Raw genomic sequence first — 21306 nt, 5'->3', positions numbered from 1 at the left:
TGCAGCTTCTGTTATTATTCGAAAGGGTTGGGGTTACCCAGGGAGCGTTGCATTCTAGAAGTTTCTTGATGATGTCATATTACACACTGCACCTTTAAGGTAAGTACAGTGTAAGAATATAACAAAATAATTAAGTAAGTGAAATAATATGTTAATTAAGACATTAAAAGACAGTAGAAATTTGGTAAACATAAAAAAGTAGATCTGACAATGTCCTTGTGTCCTTCCAAATCTGTGAGGCTACATTAGGGGAGTGTTTGATTAAACCTGCAGTGTGTAGAATTTTGGGTTTTATTTCCTAGCAGATTTTGTAGAAAGTAATTATAATATCCATAAGTACATTTAATTTAGTGCATAATAGCTGAACATTTTTTTTATTATTATTATTTTTTCCCTTAGAAAGGGTCTCATATATGTCCATATTTCTGCATATCTTGGACCAAGGCCTAGTGCCGCCATCTTGAAAGTGTCATAGTTGGAATGTCATCAGGTGCATTGTTTAAAATGTAGAATTGTTCTTGTCCTTGAAGGCCACTGTAGCTTCTGTTATTATTCGAAAGGGTTGGGGTTACCCAGGGAGTGTTGCATTCTACAACTTTGTAGAACTTTCCTGATGATGTCATATTACACACTGCACCTTTAAGAGGTGGAAAGCTAAACATGATAAATCAATTTTTTTGCAAGCAACTTATTTTAACTGGCACTCATTGATAAAGTGTTTATCTAGATTGTACATGTCAACACCATAGACTAAAATAGGTCATCACTTAATCTAGACAAATTAGTCTACGTGTAGCACATTTTTTAGTCTGAAGTATATTTCACTCTCCACTTCCATATTAACTTCTAATTTGGTGCCCGATTTATTTTTTATATCGTTTTTACTCGTTTGTTTGTTTTGACTTGTTTTTGATCGCTAGATCATTCAGTGATCGAGGTCTTTTATATATTATTGCGGACCTAATCTCCAGCAGATGGGGCCATTTCAAACGATTTCAAAGCTATAACAAGGCGCTGTTATGCGTCCATTTATGATGAGGTAAATATCAACGGAGAGGATGCGGCGTTCACGTAGTGTTTGTATGCTTGGAATCAGAATCCCTACTTGATCAACGCAAACCCATGCACCTCATGGTTAAAGACACAAACACACAGGCACACACATATATGTGGGTGGTTGATGTGTGCAGTGGTGGCACTGGCTCGACTTGCTGAATTAAACATGTTACCTAGCTAGCAGCTATTAAAGTTACTACAGCAAAAGAGTGAACCAAACATCCCACAGAACCCAAAGCATCCACTCTGCCCTCGGCGTGATTGACACGATTTTCGGGTTGCTTTGTGCGTTGATATCAAGTGGCCCGCTGTGGCAAACTGCTCTGAAAAGAATATAAGAGGGGTCCACGTTAGAAGTTCGGCTCCCAGAACAATGCAAGCGTGTTTTAAGTAACCAAGCAGCCACGTTACAACAGAGCAGATATTAGCTCCTTTGAGCTAGCCCCCGCTAGCTAGCTGAGCAGCGGTCAGTGAATGGCTACGCTGACCAGTCTTCACTTTCTCCCGCGCAGGTAAGAGTTTGTGTTTACTGTCTACCATCATCAAGTTTTGTAACTGAAGTTTAGAAAATATCCTACATTAGGATTATTAGCCATAAAGGCAGTCGTGTGAGCTGCCCCCGTAGTTAACGGTTAGTTTCGTGTGGCTTGCATCGTTGAATTGACAATTACTAACGCAAAAAATCTGGCCTAGCCAAAGACAGCGCCTACATTTGTTATTCATGTTGTTGACAGCTGTTAATAACCGATAGCTGGATGCTGAGGCTGCAGGGTCGTTCAAAGGTGTTGAAAATATACATTAAATGATGTATGTCTTTGTCGGCGTATGTAGCCTACGCTATGATCATTTGTAATCAAAACCAAGAACCATTTGTCTATTTTGCATGATACGTCATATCCATAGCCTACATCTAGTGCTTTACAAACTGCAACATCATACTTACTTTGAGCCTTTTATTTTGAATATATTGGCCGTAATGTTTAGAAGTTGTACACTTGTTTGTGCCAGATGTGATTTAAATTAGTAAACATATGGGTTCTTAGAAGTCCTACCAGCAAAATATAGACACAGAAAATGTATTTATTGTGAGGAATAGCCTCCTCTTGAGTGTTAGTAATTATTTTACATACAGTCCCCTCCATAAGTATTGGAACGGTGAGGCCAATTCCTTTATTTTTGCTGTAGACTGGAAACATTTGGGTTTGACACCAAAAGATGAATATGAGACAATAGCTCAACATTTCAGCTTTCATTTCCAGGTATTTACATCTGGATCTGATACACAACTTAGAAGATAGCATTATTTGAAAAGGAATGCCACATTTTTAGGCAAGCAATAGTATTAGAACAGATAGACTTTAAATAAATTAAAGTGAATAAAATGTAATATTTTGTCACAAATCCTTTGCTTGCAATAACCGCATCAAGCCTGTGACCCATTGACATCACCAAACTTTTGCATTCTTCTTTTGTGATGCTTTTCCAGGCTTTCACCGCAGCCTCATTCAGTTGCTGTTTGTTTTGGGGGGTTACTCCCTTCGGTCTCCTCTTTAGCAGGTAAAATGCATGCTCTATAGCGTTTAAGTCTGGAGATTGACTTGGCCAGTCTAAAACCTTCCATTTATTGCCCCTGATTAATTCCTTTGTTGTGTTTTGCAGTTTTTTTGGATGTTTATCTTGCTGCATGATGAAGGATCGTCCAATCAGTTTGGTTGCATCTTTCTCAAGATGAACCTTTACCAAAGTGATGGAAAGGCTAAAGTTTAGAGAAAGAAAGAATCTGCTAATGATCCCAAACATACAAGCTCATCTGTGAAACACGGTGGAGGCAATGTCATAGCTTGGGCTTGCATGGCTTCTTCTGGGACGGGCTCATTAATCTTCATTGATGATGTGACACATGATGGCAACAGCAACATTAACTCTAAGTCTACAGAAACATTTTGTCTGCCAATTTAAGGAAAGATGCAACCAAACTGATTGGAAGATCCTCCATCATGCAGCAAGATAATGACCCAAAACACAACAAAGGAGTTAATCAGGGGCAAGAAGTGGAAGGTTTTAGACTGGCCAAGTCAATCTCCAGACTTAAACCCTAGAGCATGCATTTTACCTTCCAAAGAGGAGACTTAAGAGAGTAACCCCCTAACACAAACAGCAACTGAATGAGGCTGCGGTGAAAGCCTGGAAAAGGTATCACAAAAGAAGAATGCAAAAGTTTTTGTGGTGTCACTGGCTTGATGCAGTTATTGCAAGCAAAGGATTTGCAACAGAATATTAGGTTTTATTCACTTTAATTTATTTAAAGTGTATCTGTTCCAATACTCTTGCTCGCCTAAAAATGTGGCGTTCCTTTTCAAATAATGCTATCTTCTAACTTGTGTATCAGATCCAGATGTAAATACCTGGAAATGAAAGCTGAAATGTTGAGCTATTGTCTCATATTCATCTTTTTGTGGCAAACCCAAATGCTGGCTATCTGGAGAAGGCCTGGGCCAAGAGAACAAAACATACTTATCAATGAGATCTTTATGTTTGCTTTTCTTTTCTTTTGTTTGCGTCTGTTTCTTTGTTGTCCTACTGTGAAATGTGATCTCCATTTATTTACAGGAAGTGAATGTTATCATGTGAATTTGATACAGTTGTTGGTGTCTTATAATCCCGAAGGGGATGGGTCCTTGTTTGGACATGACACAAAAATAAAAATTCATTCATTCATTCATTCATTCATTCATTCCCAAATGTTTCCAGTCTACAGCAAAAATAAAGGAATTGGCCTCACCGTTCCAATACTTATGGAGGGGACTGTAGGTATACATTGATTTCTCACAGCAAGCTTCTCTCTGGCCCAGATCTGCATCACCCTTTGCGTGAGCTACATAAATAATTATAGCTGTATTTCTTATGAACAATCATAATGTAGCCAGCCAGTTGCATGTTATTTTGGCAAACGGTCCCTGGATGCAGTGTTTTCACAACTGTAAGGAGGCAGACCTCCCTTGGTAATGCACTTGTGTGATTCTTCAGGCCAGCATTAATAATAGGTAAGTCAGTCTGTTGCAGGTATTGCGGCTTTTTAGCATTTTGCTGTAGGAATACACGTCACGGTTGATATAAATCACAACCTCCTTGTCACTGTTTAATCCACAGACCGTTGACATGGGGAGTAAAATATCCTTCAGCAGGGGAGGCAGTGACCAAAATACAGTCTCTGAGTTAACTTCTGTGGCATCGCATCCGCACAATTCCTTTCATGCCCCTTCGGACTTCAAGCAGGTAGCTTGTGAGCAAGACAAATAGACATATTGTCCCAAAAGTTATGCGGCCTTTTTCAGTATTCCACAAAATGTCTGAAGTAATTCTCTAATTAAATTAAAAATATGATGCATTTTCTGTATGAAAGCTCTACTACCTTAGGGTTTATTTAAGGACTTTGTTTCAGTGCTTTATTTTTTGCACGTTTATTAATAGTGTATTTTTTAATCTCTACTGAAGTGTACAGTGAACCATTTTGTCCAATGGCATTCAAATAAAGGCTTAAACCTGCAGTGTGTAGAATTTTGGGTTTTATTTCCTAGCAGATTTTGTAGAAAGTAATTATAATATCCATAAGTACGTTTAATTTAGTCCATAATAGCTGAAAAACATTTTTAGAATTATTATTTTTTCCCTTAGAAAGGGTCTCATATATGTCCATATTTCTGCATATCTTGGACCAAGGCCTAGTGCCACCATCTTGAAAGTGTCATAGTTGGAATGTCATCAGGTGCATTGTTTAAAATTTAGAGTTGTTCTTGTCCTTGAAGGCCACTGTAGCTTCTGTTATTATTCGAAAGGGTTGGGGTTACCCAGGGAGTGTTGCATTCTAGAACTTTGTAGAACTTACTTGATGATGTCATATTACACACTGCACCTTTAAAATAAGCTTATAATCAGATTTAATAATAGCTTGATTTAATTTTGAGATATGTATTTATTTGTCAAGGGTATAACATTTCTTAGATATTTATATATTTTTTTAAATGTGTTCTTTCACTCTACTCCTGACTGTTGCAAGATTAACCTACAGCCTAGATTTAACCGTTGGTACTATAAAACAAATGACAAAGAAATAACATTTGCATTGTTCGACATGTCATTATTTTTAAACAACGCCATCTCTACATTTGTGACAAATGCAGTTATTTTTTTCATCCACAGATACCTGAAGAAAAGAAATGCAGTGAGGAAGACCCGGACTCAAGGTTGGGAGAAAAAATGAAAGCAACAGAGCTGACTCAACATGCACATGAATCCCACTCGTCAGGACACACAAAATCTGATGGCCTTGTCAAATCCGAAACAGTAGGCGGAACAAATTGTCAACACACTGAGCCCGTTTCGGCACAGTTAGGGAGGGAAGCAAAGTCTGAAATGACATCTGCAAGCATGTGCAGCTCTACAACAGACAATCACGGGCATCAAGTGGCGGTCCGCAGAAGACCTGGGCGTCCTCGTAAAATTAAACAGTTGTTGACTACAGAAAAAATAAATCCAGATCCTGTGGGTCTTGATGCTGTTCAACACAAGGATATAAGCACAACAATTCCGTTGCCAGCATGCTCAGAGAACCAAAACAGTGATGATGTGCCGAATGACATATTCAGTTACACAGTCAATAATCCACCTAATAGTGAGATGTCTGGTGTCCGTATTGTTTCTGATGTTACAGTAAAGGCACTTGTGCTGCCCAAAAGAGGAAGAGGAAGACCCAGAAAATCAGAAATCAGAGATGTCAAAAACGTGGTTGCTAAGTCTCCTGCTGCTTCTGTAAAAACATATCAGGTAAGCGGACTTGCAGGGAGACTGAGGAGTAGAATAGACCAACACCATTTAATACAGGACGGAAAGACTGAATCTGATTGCAAGATAGACCCCAAGCAAACTGAAGTGACTTCTGCACAAGGTTGTGATACGTTGAATTTCCAAGATATTAAAAGAAGAAGAGGAAGAAGGGTGAAAGAGCAGTCTGGAGAAAGACTAGAGCAGCAGATGGTACTAAAGGGACACATATTACCACAAAGAGAACTGTGTTATCAGCCCAAACCTGTAGGGGTGCCCACTGCTGTGAAAGCCGAGAATATAGAGATAGAGCTTGATCATTTAAATCCTGCATCAGAGTCAACTAGTTCAACATCTTTAGAATACAGTGCCAACACTGCACTTAAATCTGAGGCTCGAAAAAGTCAGCAACGCACTTTCAGGCGCAAGAGAGGTGGCAAGAGAAGGAGGAGTATAAAAAGGAAGGTTTTGTTTCAGAAAGCTAATCCCGTGCAGGGACATGAAGGCAGCGATTACACTCAACAAAAACCAGACTGTGGTGGCGCAGATAAGGAGGACAGCTCTAATGTCAATACGGATATCATCTACAATAAAAGAGGGGGAAAAACACTTGTGAAATGTGGTATCTGTAATCAAACATTTAAATTTAAGTCTCAGTTTGTCATCCACCAGCGCATACATACAGGAGAAAGACCTTTCAAATGCCCTGACTGTGGCAGAGGTTTTAGCAAAAACTCAAACTTAAATCTTCATCTTAAGGTTCACAGAAAGAACTTATATCAAAGATGTCCACTTTGTAAGATCAATATCTCTTCCTCCGAGTATGCCTCTCATATGAGGATTCATGCACATGACTCTGAGAGGAAGAAATCTGCAAAACGCAGCAGAGGGAACGACCATCAAGACAGTCGTGTACTTCCTCGACCAGTTTGCCCAGAAAAGAGGGAAAGGAAAGTGTGCAAGTACTGTGGCAAAACATTCCCGTTTCAGTCCGCCCTCTTAAGACACTTGCGTGTCCACACCGGTGAGAAGCCTTACAAATGTGATATATGTGGCAAAGCTTTCGGTCAGTCCTATTTCCTTCGTGTGCACGAGCTGACACACTGGTCCGTCAAGCGTTACAATTGCACACGCTGTGAAAAATCATTCACTCATTACAGCAATGCAAGAAATCACAGCTGTATACTTCGAGCAGGCAGTAATGATTTGCAACCCAAAACATCTGCTAAGTCTACACTGACGTACACGTGCCACATCTGCAAGAATGTTTTTGACCACCTGCAGGAGTTCAACAGCCACATGAGAGCCCACACCGGTGCAAAGCTTTATCGCTGCTTGTATTGTGACAAGCTGTTTGGTGTTCTCTCTGAATTCACTACCCATCGCAGTCAGTGCAGAGGAGAGAGAAGAGCCTCCAGCTCGGTCTTAAAAGAGGAGGAGACTATGTCATTAATACAGTACGTAATGCCAAAAGCACGTAGATGTTCTACAGGACAGAATCCAACTACAAATTGTAATACACTGAAAAAGTCACAGACCTGGTGCCAGAAACCGTTCCAGTCAACAGTCACACCAGCTGACCAGCTCTCACATCTTGTGTCAAAGTTAAACAAACTCGATAACCGCTCAGATCCCAGGAAATATTTGTGTCCATGCTGCGGCCGCCAGTTCAGACACATGGGCAGACTCCGATCCCACATGCTCACTCATGCCCCATCTCAAAGTTACACCTGTTCCTGTTGTGGTAAGACTCTGGAAAACTGGAAAAAGCTGTGGCATCATCAGAGAACCCACAGACAGAGACATGGACGCTTCACTTGTACACAGTGCGGGCGAGGTTTTCGGTTTGTGGAACAATACAAGAAACACATGAGCGAGCATCCAGAGTTCCAGTGGATTCAGGCCAGGCCCCAGAAAGTGTTTCTGCCTTATCAATGTGAGCAGTGCAGGTGCAGCTTTAAGACTCTAGATTTTTTGTTCAGTCACCAGCTTTGTCATTCCTCAACGCAAAACATGCGCAAAGGCCCTGATTTATCCGTAGATGATAATGCTACACAGTATAACAAGAAAATGTTCAGCCCTCCCACAAACAACCGCATGGCTACGTTCCGTCCAGCACCCGAGGAATACAACTCTCCTCTGAGTTTCTTACCCAAACATCCAGACCAAGAGTTGTCTCTAGTGCCCTTTGTCCAAAATCAGGGTCTTAACTTTGGTCAAACTTCCCAGCCTCCACGCAGAAGGCATACAACCCAAGATAGAGAAACCAGTCGTAACAGTATACGTGAAAATACACTTGGAAAACCCATCACACTTCTGAGAACTGTCAAAAGTCAAGTTACCCACAATGCCAACATATCAAATGACAATGTTTTTAGGTGTGCTGTGTGTGGTAACTCATATTCTGCCATTCAAGGCCTTTATCAACATTATTTGCAGCATGCCAGAGGTCAGGTGTAATAACTTAAATAGACATTTGGTGCCTGTTCTACATATACATGAATCTTTTGACCTTGTTTAACACAAGGGTCCTGTACTCCAAGAAACATTGTCACTTGCCCAAAGATAGATTACTCGAAAATATGTGGAAACGGAAATGCATCTAACATGATTTTGTCTGTATTCTCAAAACAGCCGTGTATTCAACAGGTCAGTTTTCAGATCCTGTACATGTAGGCTAAATGTACAATATAATAGGGACACCATCTGTTTCCTTGAAGTTCATTATTCAACTGAGTAGGAGCCAGCTACATTTTTAGTTTCTAGAACATAATTTCTGTCCATCAAAAGGAACAGATTAAGAGAAAATCTATGCCAGAGGGGGACATCATATATTTTGTACATTCAGTGCATTGATTCCTAGACAGGAGCAGCCCCTGGACAATTTAATCAGCTATTCAGGAAAAAAAACATTTGAAAACATATTATACTGTGTGTAAATGACTGATTATGGGAAGTAAGATTTTGATAGAAAATGTTAAAACAAGTGAGAGAAGCAACAGAAAACTTGCTGTATAGTTCTACAAATGTCAAACCTTGTCACCTCATCTCGGCACGTGCGTTCTGGACCACTGTGAATTTAATATCAAACGTATGCATTTCAAATCATGAAAGATCTTTTCTTGACGGAAACAAATTAAACTTAAATGTTTCAGATGAAGTATTCTACTGACTTTAAGTGTGCTTTGTTCTGGTCACTGACAAGGAGTTGTATCAGCCTTGAAACATTTAAAGTGAATATCAGTTTTTCTCGTGTAGATTTTTGTCAAAGAGCTATTGTGCACTTGAAATATAATAGCTGAAAATGAAGTGATGCTGAATTTTCTTTTAAATTTGCCAACACATGCACATTTCACACCTGATATACCAGGAGCGTTGCTGAAGATCTGTTATTGTTTACTGCTTTTAAAAAAACTGTATTTTCATGAAAAAAGTAACATTTAAAAAAATAGACATCCTGCTCTGTTGTTCATTATTTGATGCTATTGTTTGTCTTAAAACCAATAAAGGTCATTTTGTATTGATCATTGATCACTTCATGTTATTTCAGGTTCAAATTTGTGCATAAATGTGAATAGATAAACACCCTTTCTATACCTTTTAAGATAACATTGCAATCCTTAAATTTGGAAATGTTTCCAGTGACGGTTGAGGACCAAAGGTATCTTTAATATTGATTAACAACAGAATAAAGTTAATATTGTATCATGACATAAAACAGTTGATCACATTTAATGTCCATTGACTTAAAGTGACTGGTTGTTTAAAGTAAAGTCAGGACACTTGATGCTGTTAAATGCCCTCCTTGTACCATATACTTACATTTTACATAAAGTAATTATTTCATAAAAAGTTGTTGGTGTATTTTGTACACACATCGATAGTTCAGTATTTTTAAGTGGGGTTGTATGGGTTTTTTTAATTAATGTGTGTCAAAAAAACTTTGTCACAGTGGGGAAAAAAATTTCTAGGCCTGTGCTGATAAAATCATTAAATGTATGTAATTCACACTGGGAGCCAAAATGACTCAAATTATGTGAATGTAAAACAAAATTAATCATAAATCTCCAGAAATACAGTTACAGTGTGAATGCATTTTCACCACATCCCTCTAAAACCGCTTTTAATGCTTTATAATAAACTATACACATATGTGAATGTGGTGTAGCCTAAATTATAAAGCCATAAAAAAATGTTAACTATTTCAGTAATATTTTTTATTTTCACAACTCAATACCAGAATGTTTACACAGTGATTTTGAACTCCAATGTTGGAATTTTGAAGCCCATAGTTCAGCTATGTAAGACATAAGACACGCTGCCTATTTGGAGAATCATCCTTTTAGTTGGAGGACATGGTGCTGCGAATCCAGGAGTTGTAGTTGCAGACCTTGGCGTAGACACCGGGCTTGTTCCTCTGGGCACAGCCGTAACCCCAGGACACCACACCCTGCAGCTGGCCGTTGCACACCACGGGGCCACCAGAGTCTCCCTGAGAGGACACAAATACAAAGGACAACATGTAAGCGGAGGTGTTCTGAGGTTTGGGGTGTGACTTTAAGAAACTGGGATGATGGCTGTAGCTGGTACCTGGCAGGAGTCCTTGCCTCCCTCGAGGTATCCAGCACAGAACATGTTGGAGGTGATCTGTCCAGGGTAGGCGGACTTGCAGCTGCTGTCGCTCAGGATGGGGGCATCCAGGCACCTCAGAGAATCAGGGTAGTAGCCTTTAGAGGACGAGAGACAATACATCTGATTGATCATACAACATCAAGTACCAAAACATGTTCCAGTTTGACTTGCAGTCTTCTACTTACTTCCAGAGCCGCTGGTGTTGCCCCATCCAGAGATCAGACAGCGGGTGCCAGAGCCGGCACAGCTGGAGGGCAGGGACACAGTGTTGACGTTGCTGTTGAGGGAGGCGGGCTTGCTCAGCTTGATCAGCATGATGTCGTTGTCCAGGTTGCGGCTGTTGTACCCGGGGTGACGGATGACCTTGGCAGAGTTGATGAACTGCTCTGTGCCCTCATTGACAGCAATGTTGTGCTCACCAAGACGCACCTGGACGCGGCTGCAGAGTAAGGAAAAGAAAATTAATTTTAGGTTGTATTCAGTTCATTTATAGAGATCACCACCTCACATAAGGAAGTATGAGCCATGGGAAAGAATAATGGTATGAAATAATAATGATTTGAACCTACAAAAGTGTTTTCACTATTAATTGTGTAGACCTTTTACCTACTGTAACAAAAATTGTCTGTTTGACATCAGGCTTGTATGGTCAGTTTGATTCTAAAATCAAAAGTCTGTACTTACGACTTGTAGCAGTGAGCAGCAGACACCACCCAGGTGCTGGAGATCAGGGAGCCTCCACAGAAGTGGTAGCCAGAATTCAGAGAGACCTGGTAGGTCAGAGCGTGCTTTCTGCACTCGTAGCCTCCGACAATCTTGTCATCCTCAATGGGAGCGGCGACTAATAGGGAGTAGAAAATTCACTTTAATTTATGTTTTGCAAGTAAATTATCCAAGAAATCATCAGGTAAATAACCTTTTACTACGACCCTGTCACAGAGTGGTCAAAATTACTTTAAAGAGTAAGACCTCTTCAGTCTTCATACTCACATGCCACTGCGAACAGTGCCAGAAGAATAAAAGCCTTCATGATGATTCCTGCCTGGGCCTCGGTGTCAGCTCAACTAACCTGCAGCTCCTTTTAAAGCCCCTCTGCACCAAGGTTATCTGATTGACCAAGGACACGTATGTCCATTTTTTACTTATCATGTTGTGTAGCGTGTGTAAAAAACCATCTGGAGGAGGAGGGCTAAATTAGTAACAAATTAAGACTTGTTCCCACCTCCAGTCCAATACTGACTGTATTAAAGCTATTTGATTTCTTTGAAATAATGGTATGAGCTTAAAGGAAATTGTGTTGCATTTCTTTCTTTCCTTGAAATGCATGTTAAACTTTCAATGAAATGCACTGCATTGCTGCTACACGTTACCTGTAGTCATGTGCAAAAGGAAAGTGCGTTTACCATATGCAAAAGATACAATGTATCTGGGTAATAACCAGTGTTGGGAACGTTACTTTGACAAAGTAATTAGTTATAGTTACTCACTACTTGTTCCAAAAAGTAACTGAGTTAGTAACTGAATTACTTTACAATAGAAGTAATTAGTTACCAGGGAAAGTAACTATTTGCGTTAGCCTAGTGTAAAAAAAAAAAAAAAAAAAAAGTTGTCAATTTGGATTTTTCTGAGCAGTTTTCATAAGTCAGTTGAAATGAGTAGAACAGACAGGTAGGCCTACTTGTAGGCTACATAACCTTCAATATTTATTGCACATCAACAGACAGCAAGAGGTTTAGGCCTATCCTGCACTTCAAGTAGGCCTATTTTGTTCTCAACAAAAGTAGTAGAGGAAACTGCTGGATGTACCGTGCTGATCTGCTAATATCACTGGATTCACTTCAGGGGTGTCGGCTAAAACAGCCAAAAACGTCAGACTATGAAGCATGAGACGATGAGAGGAGGAGAGGATTTATCCTGTTTATTTCCTTCTTTAACATGCACAGCAGCATACAGATCCCAGGAAAAGAACAATAGCAATATTCGGCTCGTGATGACACGCTAAACAGCTGATGCAACCGGCGAATCGCGGCCGTTTAATAACGTGCATAAATTACAATTTATAGAGATCGGGAAACTCCATGCACTTACTCACAAGGGCGATGCAAACAAACTCAGGGAGAGCACGTTTCAACCGTGGATTGATAGGTGGTTAGTGCGGCAACGTGCAAGCTCACACAACAGAGAGAGAAAGAAAAAGAAACTTCACTTAACAGGCGCTCCGGCTGACTGACGTGACGGCGCTAACTGACAGTTATAATGTCATCCACACTGAATAAAACACACCGGTCTCCTCACTAGCAGTTTGTGTAGTATGGAGCCAGGGGTGCGTTCGGATTACACAGTTTATTCAATCAATTCATAGTAACGCACCGCATTTAACGTTCAGTAACGATAACGGCGTTGTAACGACGGAAAAAGTAATTAGTTAGATTACCCCGTTACTGAAAAAAGAACGGCGTTACCTAACGCCGTTATTTTAAACGGCGTTATTCCCAACACTGGTAATAACACATTGAATTTCATATTAACAGTGCATAAGTTGTTTGTATTTCATTGTTTTTTTTTCAAGGTTTCACCTACACTTCAAATTAAAGATTTAATTTTCATGTCCGCTTGTTAATATCATAGATAGTGGTTAATATAGAGGAGACATATGGATGACAGTACCTGCCATGTTAAAAAATATAAAAGAACTATTAAAGGCCCTGGCAACCCAAATCCACTAAATCCTTGTAACTATGTTATTTGGGGGGTAAAATCAGTGCTAATATGTATATGAAAGGTTTTAGGAATATCTGTTAGCCCCCCGCAAACATACTGTCATGTCAGTTGGTCGAGCATTTGAAAAATCCTGATTCGAATGTTGCCTCAGCTTAGAGCGAGCTATATCTTGTGATGTCACGCGAAGGATCTCTGTTCTAAAATGCATTGAGACGGCCATTTGAAAATTTCTGATTCGAACCTTGGCTTACGTCTCTATCTTGGGACGTCACACGTTCTAAAAAACAAATATATACAATATCTCTGGAGCCGCGCAAGAGATAGGCCTACAGACTGTCTCTTTGCGCCTGAGCCTACACTCACAGCCCCGTCTGAGCGAAGCAGCGCGCACCCCGGTGAAACACTGTGATGGTGACGTTCACAGTGACACCTCGCCGAGCCGCCGTGCAGAAAAACTATGTGGTTTAAGACTAAATGATCAAAAGGGATTCCTGAACGTTAATGTTGTAGAGGGGACAGGCTTTCACGATCCGATTGTGTCCCGAGACCTGAGAGACACGTCTCCAAATTGCGCAGAAAAGCCACTGTCGATCGCTGCGCCGATTCATGCCTCTGACACGTCGACTCGCAACAAAAAAAAGTCAAGGCTTTGAATTCAGTGCTGGGGATGTGGAGATCTTTGGCCATTTCCCGTGCCTCTTTTTCCGCTCGACTCATCGTTCTCTATCCAAGCGCACACACCTCTGTCCCGGCCGCATCTGAGTGCGCAGCTCGTGCTCCACCCGAAAATAAATAAATAAACACAAGTTGGACACAAGCCCTGAAGCTGAATGATCGCTCTGGTAACGGTCAGTCCATAACTGGACGCTGAATATTAGACCCCGAATATAAAACGACATGACTTTTTACTACATATTCCCAGAGGGAAACCCTGTCTTATAATCAGACCAATACGGCATGTGCAGGGCCGGAGTGGGACTCATTTTCAGCCCTGGAGTTTCATGCCTCAGATCAGCCCACTTTCACGCCGACATTATTAATGTAATGTAATAACAACCTTAATATGTACGTCTACAAAAGTGCACTGTTCTCTGCACCCTTGTAATTCTGTGTTTTTAGACTGTGTGGACTCAAATGCTCCTGTTTAGCCTATAGCCTACTCAGGTGCCTGCCATGGTGCTACTATGTGCAGTAGGAGTGTACGGAGACGTCATTATCTGTATCTGTTCAACAAACACAATTAGCCTATCTATATGTAGGCTACCTGTATTCGGATATGAAACCGGAAGTGGCTGGGGCTTATGTGTGAAAAAAACAAAAATTATTGTCCCTTCAGAGCCTCAAATTGATTTAATATTGGCATATTATCAATAATGAGATATATAATATAATATAATGAGCATATTTTCCTCATACTGTACTCATCTGTTTCTCTCTCTCATTATAACTGTCTAAGCCCCTACACGTTTGATTGGGGGACATTGAACATTCAGAGTCTGAAACAGTAGGCCTATTACATCACAGTAAATCATAAACTTGCCCAATTTATTTTATTTTTTCATCTCTGTCCCTTTTTATTTTTAACTAAACTATGTTGTATCATCGATCTAGATAAGATTTATTTTGCCCGTTTATTTCCCTCTTCTCTCTCACTCTCCCTGTCTCTCATAGGCCTATCTCTGTCTCGCTATCTCTCTCTCCCTCTCTTTTTTAATTTCTAACTTAGTTCAATTAATAATTACTTTAGACTAGGAAACAGCGTTATATAATCTAGTGGTCTAATTGATCAACGCACAAAAACGAAACTTTTTTTGAGCAAATCTCTTAGTTATAAACAGATTGTATGAACTAAACAAGCGAAGTGTTTGCAGATCGAATATTTAAAGATCGATTTTATTAAATGAAGAGACGTGGTTCACGTTCAGAGATTTGAAATAAATAAAAGTCAGGAGGGACTGAAGGTGACTCGGAGTCACAAACATCCAGCGGAATGGAGAGACCGCAGCTCACGGGGCCATGCATAAACGCAGCCGGTCTATCTCTTTTCTGCCACGGCAGCGGAGATGAACAGCTGATAGGTGCCACTCAAGTTAAGGCAGAACGCGCCGCGCCAATTTAGTGCATGATAGGCAAAATAAATAAATAGTTGTTTCCTGAATAATAACGAGATTATTCGCGAAGTAAACATATTCGGATCGATCATCTCATTATCCGTGCTCATCCGAATAGGCCAACATGTTCGGATTCTGGCTCATCCCAGTGCAGCCGACGCTCCAGTCGCCATTGTCCCGAGCATGCATTGAACATATATGACTGGGGGCTGTGACTAACTTTCATAAAGCCTTTGGTATGAGCGCAGAATTACAAGTTATCTTTCACCTCGTAGTCCGACATGCTGCTAGAGAGAGACACGCAGCAGGGCTAGGAGGCCCTAAGTTCTGCTTCAAAATAAAAGTCATCTCACGTTACGCCAGTTAGATGCTTTTAATGTGAAACTGAAGCTGTATGAAATGGTCAGTTTCCATTAGCAGTAACTTAACTGCGGACTAATAATATGATTTTTAATGCACCAATAGGTAAAATGATATTTTAACCCAGTGCCATGACTGGGCCGGCCCTCGCAGCCCAAAAACCAGAGCGGCCCACCGGGAATGCTCCCGGTTCTCCCGATTAGCCACTCCGGGCCTGGGCATGTGTCACTGCTGCATGTAACAATACCGCATTGGTGATGCATTTTTTTTTATCAATGTAGCGAGTTTTTATTGAAGTGCAGGCAGAGTTTTTTTTTGTCAGCACTCCCTTCTGAGAATATGTATCTGCGGCTGCCTGTAGCGTAGGCTACTTCAACAGCGGGTCTCCACACTGTTGATCGTCTGGACAACGTTAGCCTGCATGCTTAGGATCCAACTGGCCGGCTGGTTTGAACTCATTTGATTGTCTTTTTTATAGTTTACTCCTTGTGCTCTTAATTCAAACCACATATCGCATCAGCTCACGTGATGAGAAACATAATCAGACTCCGTTTTCTCTCTCTCTCTCTCTCTCTCTCTCTCTCTCTCTCTCTCTCTTTCTCTCTCTCTCTCCCACTCCTATCCTCAAAAACATTTAAAAATGCATATGTCTAAAATAGATAGCAGATTTTTTTGCAAGTTAAATGGGAAATAAACTAATAAGATATAACAATATGAGACAGAGATATTTTTTATATATTTTCATTGTGACACTGACACCTGTTTCAATTAAACAGGTTGCATTGTAGCGGGGAAAAAATATCTTACAACTAATTGCAACCCTATATAGGCCTAATAATAATAAGTTACTTTCTGCAAGTGATTCTGAGCTGCGGCTCTCAGCTGTGCCAAAGCATTCACCGTTGCTAGGGAAACCAGCTACCGTCGCAGCCTCCATGGTCGCAGCCCGTGCAGCAGTGTGAACTGCCAGTCAGGCTCGTTGTGAGCATGTGCAGCATTTTCTAGTTTGCGTCTCGTTGTGTGGTGAATCTTTGGTCTGAACTGGGCTAAACCTGCTCAGCACCGTGAGTGAGAGAACGTTCCCTTACAGAACGTTATTGACCACGCCCACACCACCCTGCAAAATGTTCTAGACAACAAAAAAGCAGTTTTTTAGACTACATTTTATAATATTTATGAAAATAAATTTTTAATTGGATGACTGTAAACAGCTTATAGAGAAACCCAACATTAATGTCATATATTTATGTCTGTGGGTTGCCAGAGCCTTTAAAAAAAGAAGAAGAAGTATTATAACACAGACAGATATGCAGAAATAAAAGTTTCAGTTTTCACGTAATGTGACAAAACAGACATGGCCCTCCTTAACATATGATTAAAACAATACAGAAATAACCACACAAAAAATGGAAATAAATACATAAAGAAATTAAGAAAATTATAAATTAAGAAACATAGAAATAAATCTGAACAGAAAATAATAATATAAATTAAATATGAAAATGAATTAATACAAAATAAGTCATTTGTTAGATGGATACACTTGATTGATTTCTTCCTTGTTATGTGTTTATCTATTATTATTTTTTAATTAAGATGCAGGTTTCTTTGATAATGGAGGCTTTTATTTATTTGTTTATTTCTTTCTCTCCTTATTTATTTATTTATTTTGTTAGTTAGTTATTTATTTATTTATTTACTGTACATATTTTTTATTGTGGCAGTTTCGGTCCTCCTTCGGTTAAACCCTGATTAATACTAAACCCTGATTCACAAAAAAAGCAATAAAGAAACTACTGTAAGATTGCCAAACTTCTTATTTGGAAGCAGTCTTATTGCATAGGTACAACACATCTCTGCTATGCAATTACTATCAATAACTTTTACTGTATATACACAGCCCAGCCCAAAAAAAGTCACATAGTCAAATATCTTGTTGAACCATCTTTAGCTTTGATTAAGGCACATATTTGCCCTAACACATTTTGATAAGCTTTATTTGGCACATAAGTTTGCTTAGAACCTAGACCGGACCCACTGATGCAACCCCAGATCGTATTGTACACTGCCACACAGGCTTGCACAGTAGGAACTAGGCATGATGGGAACATCACTTCATCCACCTCTCTTCTTACCCTGATGCACCCATCACTCTGGAACTGGGTCAATCTGGTCTCATCAGACCACACAACCTTTTTCCATTGCTCCAGAGTCCAATCTGTATGCTCCTTGACAAATTGAAGCATTTTATCCTGATAAGCCCCACTGATAAGTGGTTTTCTTAAGGCTACACATCTGCATAGTCCATATCCCTTATGTTCTCTTCGCATTGTGCGTGTGGAAAGGCTCTTACTTTCACTATTAAAAATAACCGGGAGTTATATTGTCGATATTTTACATTTGGATTCCACCAAATAATTGTATTTATTTTAATGACATCCCATCATGATCATTGAATATTTTTTTCCGACTACAGTTTTTCCTCAAAAATGACGGTTCACCACTATCTATACAGGTTTTAATACTGTGTTGGACCGTTTTAACACGATTTTAATAGTTTCATCTTCTCCTGAGTAGTTTTCTTATTTTTATGCAGGCCAATAATTTCAACCCTCTGAAACAGATTTACATCTTTTACCAAAACCATATGTCTTCTGACATGGTTGTTTAAGAAATAAGAAGCTATTCATTGCATCATTCAGGTTTAAATTACTTGTTGCAAACTGAAACATATTTATCACTGCAATTTTTGACTGATGGAATGCTCTTGCCTATAAGATTATTTTTATGCTTTAATAGACAGAGATGAAATGGGGCAGAGAGGGAATGCACAGACGAGCTTGGGCCGGATTTGAACCTGTGGTCTGCTGCTTCTGAGGCCTGAGCCTCTATGGGCGGGCACTCTAACCACAAGGGCCCCCCTCATAGTGCATGTCTATACTTCTTAGAGGGAATAATACTTGACCTAAAATATTTCTCTTTGATTGTTTGCGGCTCTTGTCTTTTATTAACCGTTGTTTGTGTTGTCACTGAATCTGATGTAAAAGTATCCATTTCCAAACAGTTTTCATTATTATCTTATTCTGCCACACTGGTGAACAGAAGCAATACAATATATATCTCATGATAAAAAAATGTTGTCGTAAATATTTAATGCATGAAAAACTCAGTATTTATTATCCTATGCGACTGAGTTAATCTATAATTTGACTGATTTGAACAACATGCAGTCAAAATGTACTATATAAGAAATCTTGAGTAGTAATTTCCTATAACCCCTCTAATGCCAAACTTTGTAAAATCCCTTTCATGTTTATTTGGCAAGTACAGAACTCTGCCTATTCAGCATTTTAGTTGTTAAAGTACAAAAATGTACAGTTACATATTTTATTTATATTTCATGAGGTATTATATCTTAAATGTTGGTAACAGGTTTTTCATTTTGTTGCAGTTGTATTTGTTTCTATTTTGGTTCATATTTTTGTAGGGTTTCTGAGTTTTTGGAAATATTTCCTCTATTATTTTCCAAAAGAAGATAACTGTTTGTCTTCCTTTCCTTACTGTTGATTATTTTCATTGGTAAATGCATGTTTTATTCAACAGCACAGAAAACAAGGAATGACAGAGAGTGAGCTTGATATTTATCCTTTATTCTCTTAAAACAGTTCACAAAGTTAGAGATTGCCCAGATGCATAGTACTTCCAATCATAGGTGACTTTAGTTGGAGGACATGGTGCTGCGAATCCAGGAGTTGTAGTTGCAGACCTTGGCGTAGACACCGGGCTTGTTCCTCTGGGCACAGCCGTAACCCCAGGACACCACACCCTGCAGCTGGCCGTTGCACACCACGGGGCCACCAGAGTCTCCCTGAGAGGACACAAATACAAAGGACAACATGTGAGCGGAGGTGTTCTGAAGTTTGGGGTGAGACTTTAAGAAACTGGGATGATGGCTGTAGCTGGTACCTGGCAGGAGTCCTTGCCTCCCTCGAGGTATCCAGCACAGAACATGTTGGAGGTGATCTGTCCAGGGTAGGCGGACTTGCAGCTGCTGTCGCTCAGGATGGGGGCATCCAGGCACCTCAGAGAATCAGGGTAGTTGCCTTTAGAGGACGAGAGACAATACATCTGATTGATCATATCATCAAGTACCAAAACATGTTCCAGTTTGACTTGCAGTTTTCTACTTACTTCCAGAGCCGCTGGTGTTGCCCCATCCAGAGATCAGACAGCGGGTGCCAGAGCCGGCACAGCTGGAGGGCAGGGACACAGTGTTGACGTTGCTGTTGAGGGAGGCGGGCTTGCTCAGCTTGATCAGCATGATGTCGTTGTCCAGGTTGCGGCTGTTGTACCCGGGGTGACGGATGACCTTGGCAGAGTTGATGAACTGCTCTGTGCCCTCATTGACAGCAATGTTGTGCTCACCAAGACGCACCTGGACGCGGCTGCAGAGTAAGGAAAATAAAATTAATTTTAGGTTGTGATCATTTCACTTTTAGAGGTCACTACCTCTGATAAGTAAGTACGACCCATGGGAAAGAATAACAGTGGTTTGAACTTTGACCTACAAAAGTGGTTACATTATGAATATACCCCTATTGTAACCGTTTGACAGCAGGCCTGTGGGGTCAGTTTGAATCTAAAATCAAAAGTCTGTACTTACGACTTGTAGCAGTGAGCAGCAGACACCACCCAGGTGCTGGAGATCAGGGAGCCTCCACAGAAGTGGTAGCCAGAATTCAGAGAGACCTGGTAGGTCAGAGCGTGCTTTCTGCACTCGTAGCCTCCGACAATCTTGTCATCCTCAATGGGAGCAGCAACTGTAAATTTAAACAGTGTTAAACCCTTTTTTTTTTTTTTTTTTCTGTACCATTTATGTAACAGTTTAAAGAGATTAAACTCCCCCTCCTAGAAAAAAAAGTGTACAAAAATGTAATGGATTCAGTTTTTTATCACAACAAACAAAATATACAAGAACTTACAGGCTGCAGCGAACAGGGCCAAAAGAATGAAGCACTTCATGATTGCGTTCTGTACCTACACACCACAGGAGCAGATGCCGTGGGTTTATATACAGGGAGATGACGGAACACCACCGCTCTTTATCTAACTTTTTCCTAGTACTGTACCTAGCACAATGATTACACTTTATCTCAGCTGGGAAACAGCAGTATGGTCAAAGAGAGGCACATGAGTTTCCATGATTCACTCTGTTTTATGCTGACATCAACAGACCCCCCTCCTATACTTGTATTATCGTTGTATTAAATACTGACTAAAAATAGAAACACAAAGATAGAAAAAGGTATGTGTGTGTGTGTGGGGGGGGGGGGGGGCAAAGACGAATCAAACACATATTTGTCATAACTTGATGGTTGGTTTATTTTGAATGTGTTATTATATCAATTCCGATTAGCCTATATAAATTGGGATTACATATTTATATTGGGATTTGTCATAAACATGTGATTATGTGCCATGATGCAAATGTACAACCTGCTGCTTTTTAGATCAGTTTATGTCAGTAATATATAGTCTCAAACTCCCATGATTTACTATCTTGATCTTTGGTAAATACTTCATTTAGATTCCTTAATATTTTTCT

General features: G+C 40.0%; 3 protein-coding genes across 3 annotated transcripts; 1 reads left to right on the top strand and 2 right to left on the bottom strand.

Moving 5' to 3' along the window:
* The first annotated feature begins 1404 nt into the window (after window positions 1-1404).
* On the top strand, window positions 1405-9402 carry LOC307260119 (uncharacterized protein). Its single transcript, XM_080040255.1, has 2 exons — window positions 1405-1568; window positions 5257-9402. The coding sequence occupies exon 2, from the start codon at window positions 5314-5316 to the stop codon at window positions 8335-8337; it is 3024 nt and encodes a 1007-aa protein (XP_079896381.1). The 5' UTR covers window positions 1405-1568; window positions 5257-5313; the 3' UTR covers window positions 8338-9402.
* An 817-nt stretch (window positions 9403-10219) lies between these two features.
* On the bottom strand, window positions 10220-11539 carry LOC307260125 (trypsin-3-like; the record flags this gene model as incomplete). Its single annotated transcript, XM_080040262.1, has 5 exons — window positions 10220-10369; window positions 10468-10604; window positions 10695-10948; window positions 11194-11350; window positions 11500-11539. 5 exons carry the CDS (start codon window positions 11537-11539, stop codon window positions 10220-10222), a joined length of 738 nt encoding a protein of 245 aa, XP_079896388.1.
* Window positions 11540-19419: 7880 nt separating this feature from the next.
* Window positions 19420-20723, bottom strand: LOC307259206 (trypsin-3; the record flags this gene model as incomplete). The annotated part of the gene is made up of 5 exons (XM_080038964.1): window positions 19420-19569; window positions 19668-19804; window positions 19893-20146; window positions 20365-20521; window positions 20684-20723. 5 exons carry the CDS (start codon window positions 20721-20723, stop codon window positions 19420-19422), a joined length of 738 nt encoding a protein of 245 aa, XP_079895090.1.
* Window positions 20724-21306: the final 583 nt, after the last annotated feature.

This window comes from Ammodytes marinus, assembly GCF_949987685.1.
Source record: "Ammodytes marinus genome assembly, chromosome: 13".
NCBI lineage: Eukaryota > Metazoa > Chordata > Actinopteri > Uranoscopiformes > Ammodytidae > Ammodytes > Ammodytes marinus.
Note: the sequence above shows the minus strand (reverse complement) of the source record. Positions and strands in the feature narration are given on the sequence as shown.

Bases quoted from the DNA above. Each gene is read 5' to 3' on its own strand.
- LOC307260119 (XM_080040255.1), top strand. From the start codon at position 5,314: ATGAAAGCAACAGAGCTGACTCAACATGCACATGAATCCCACTCGTCA.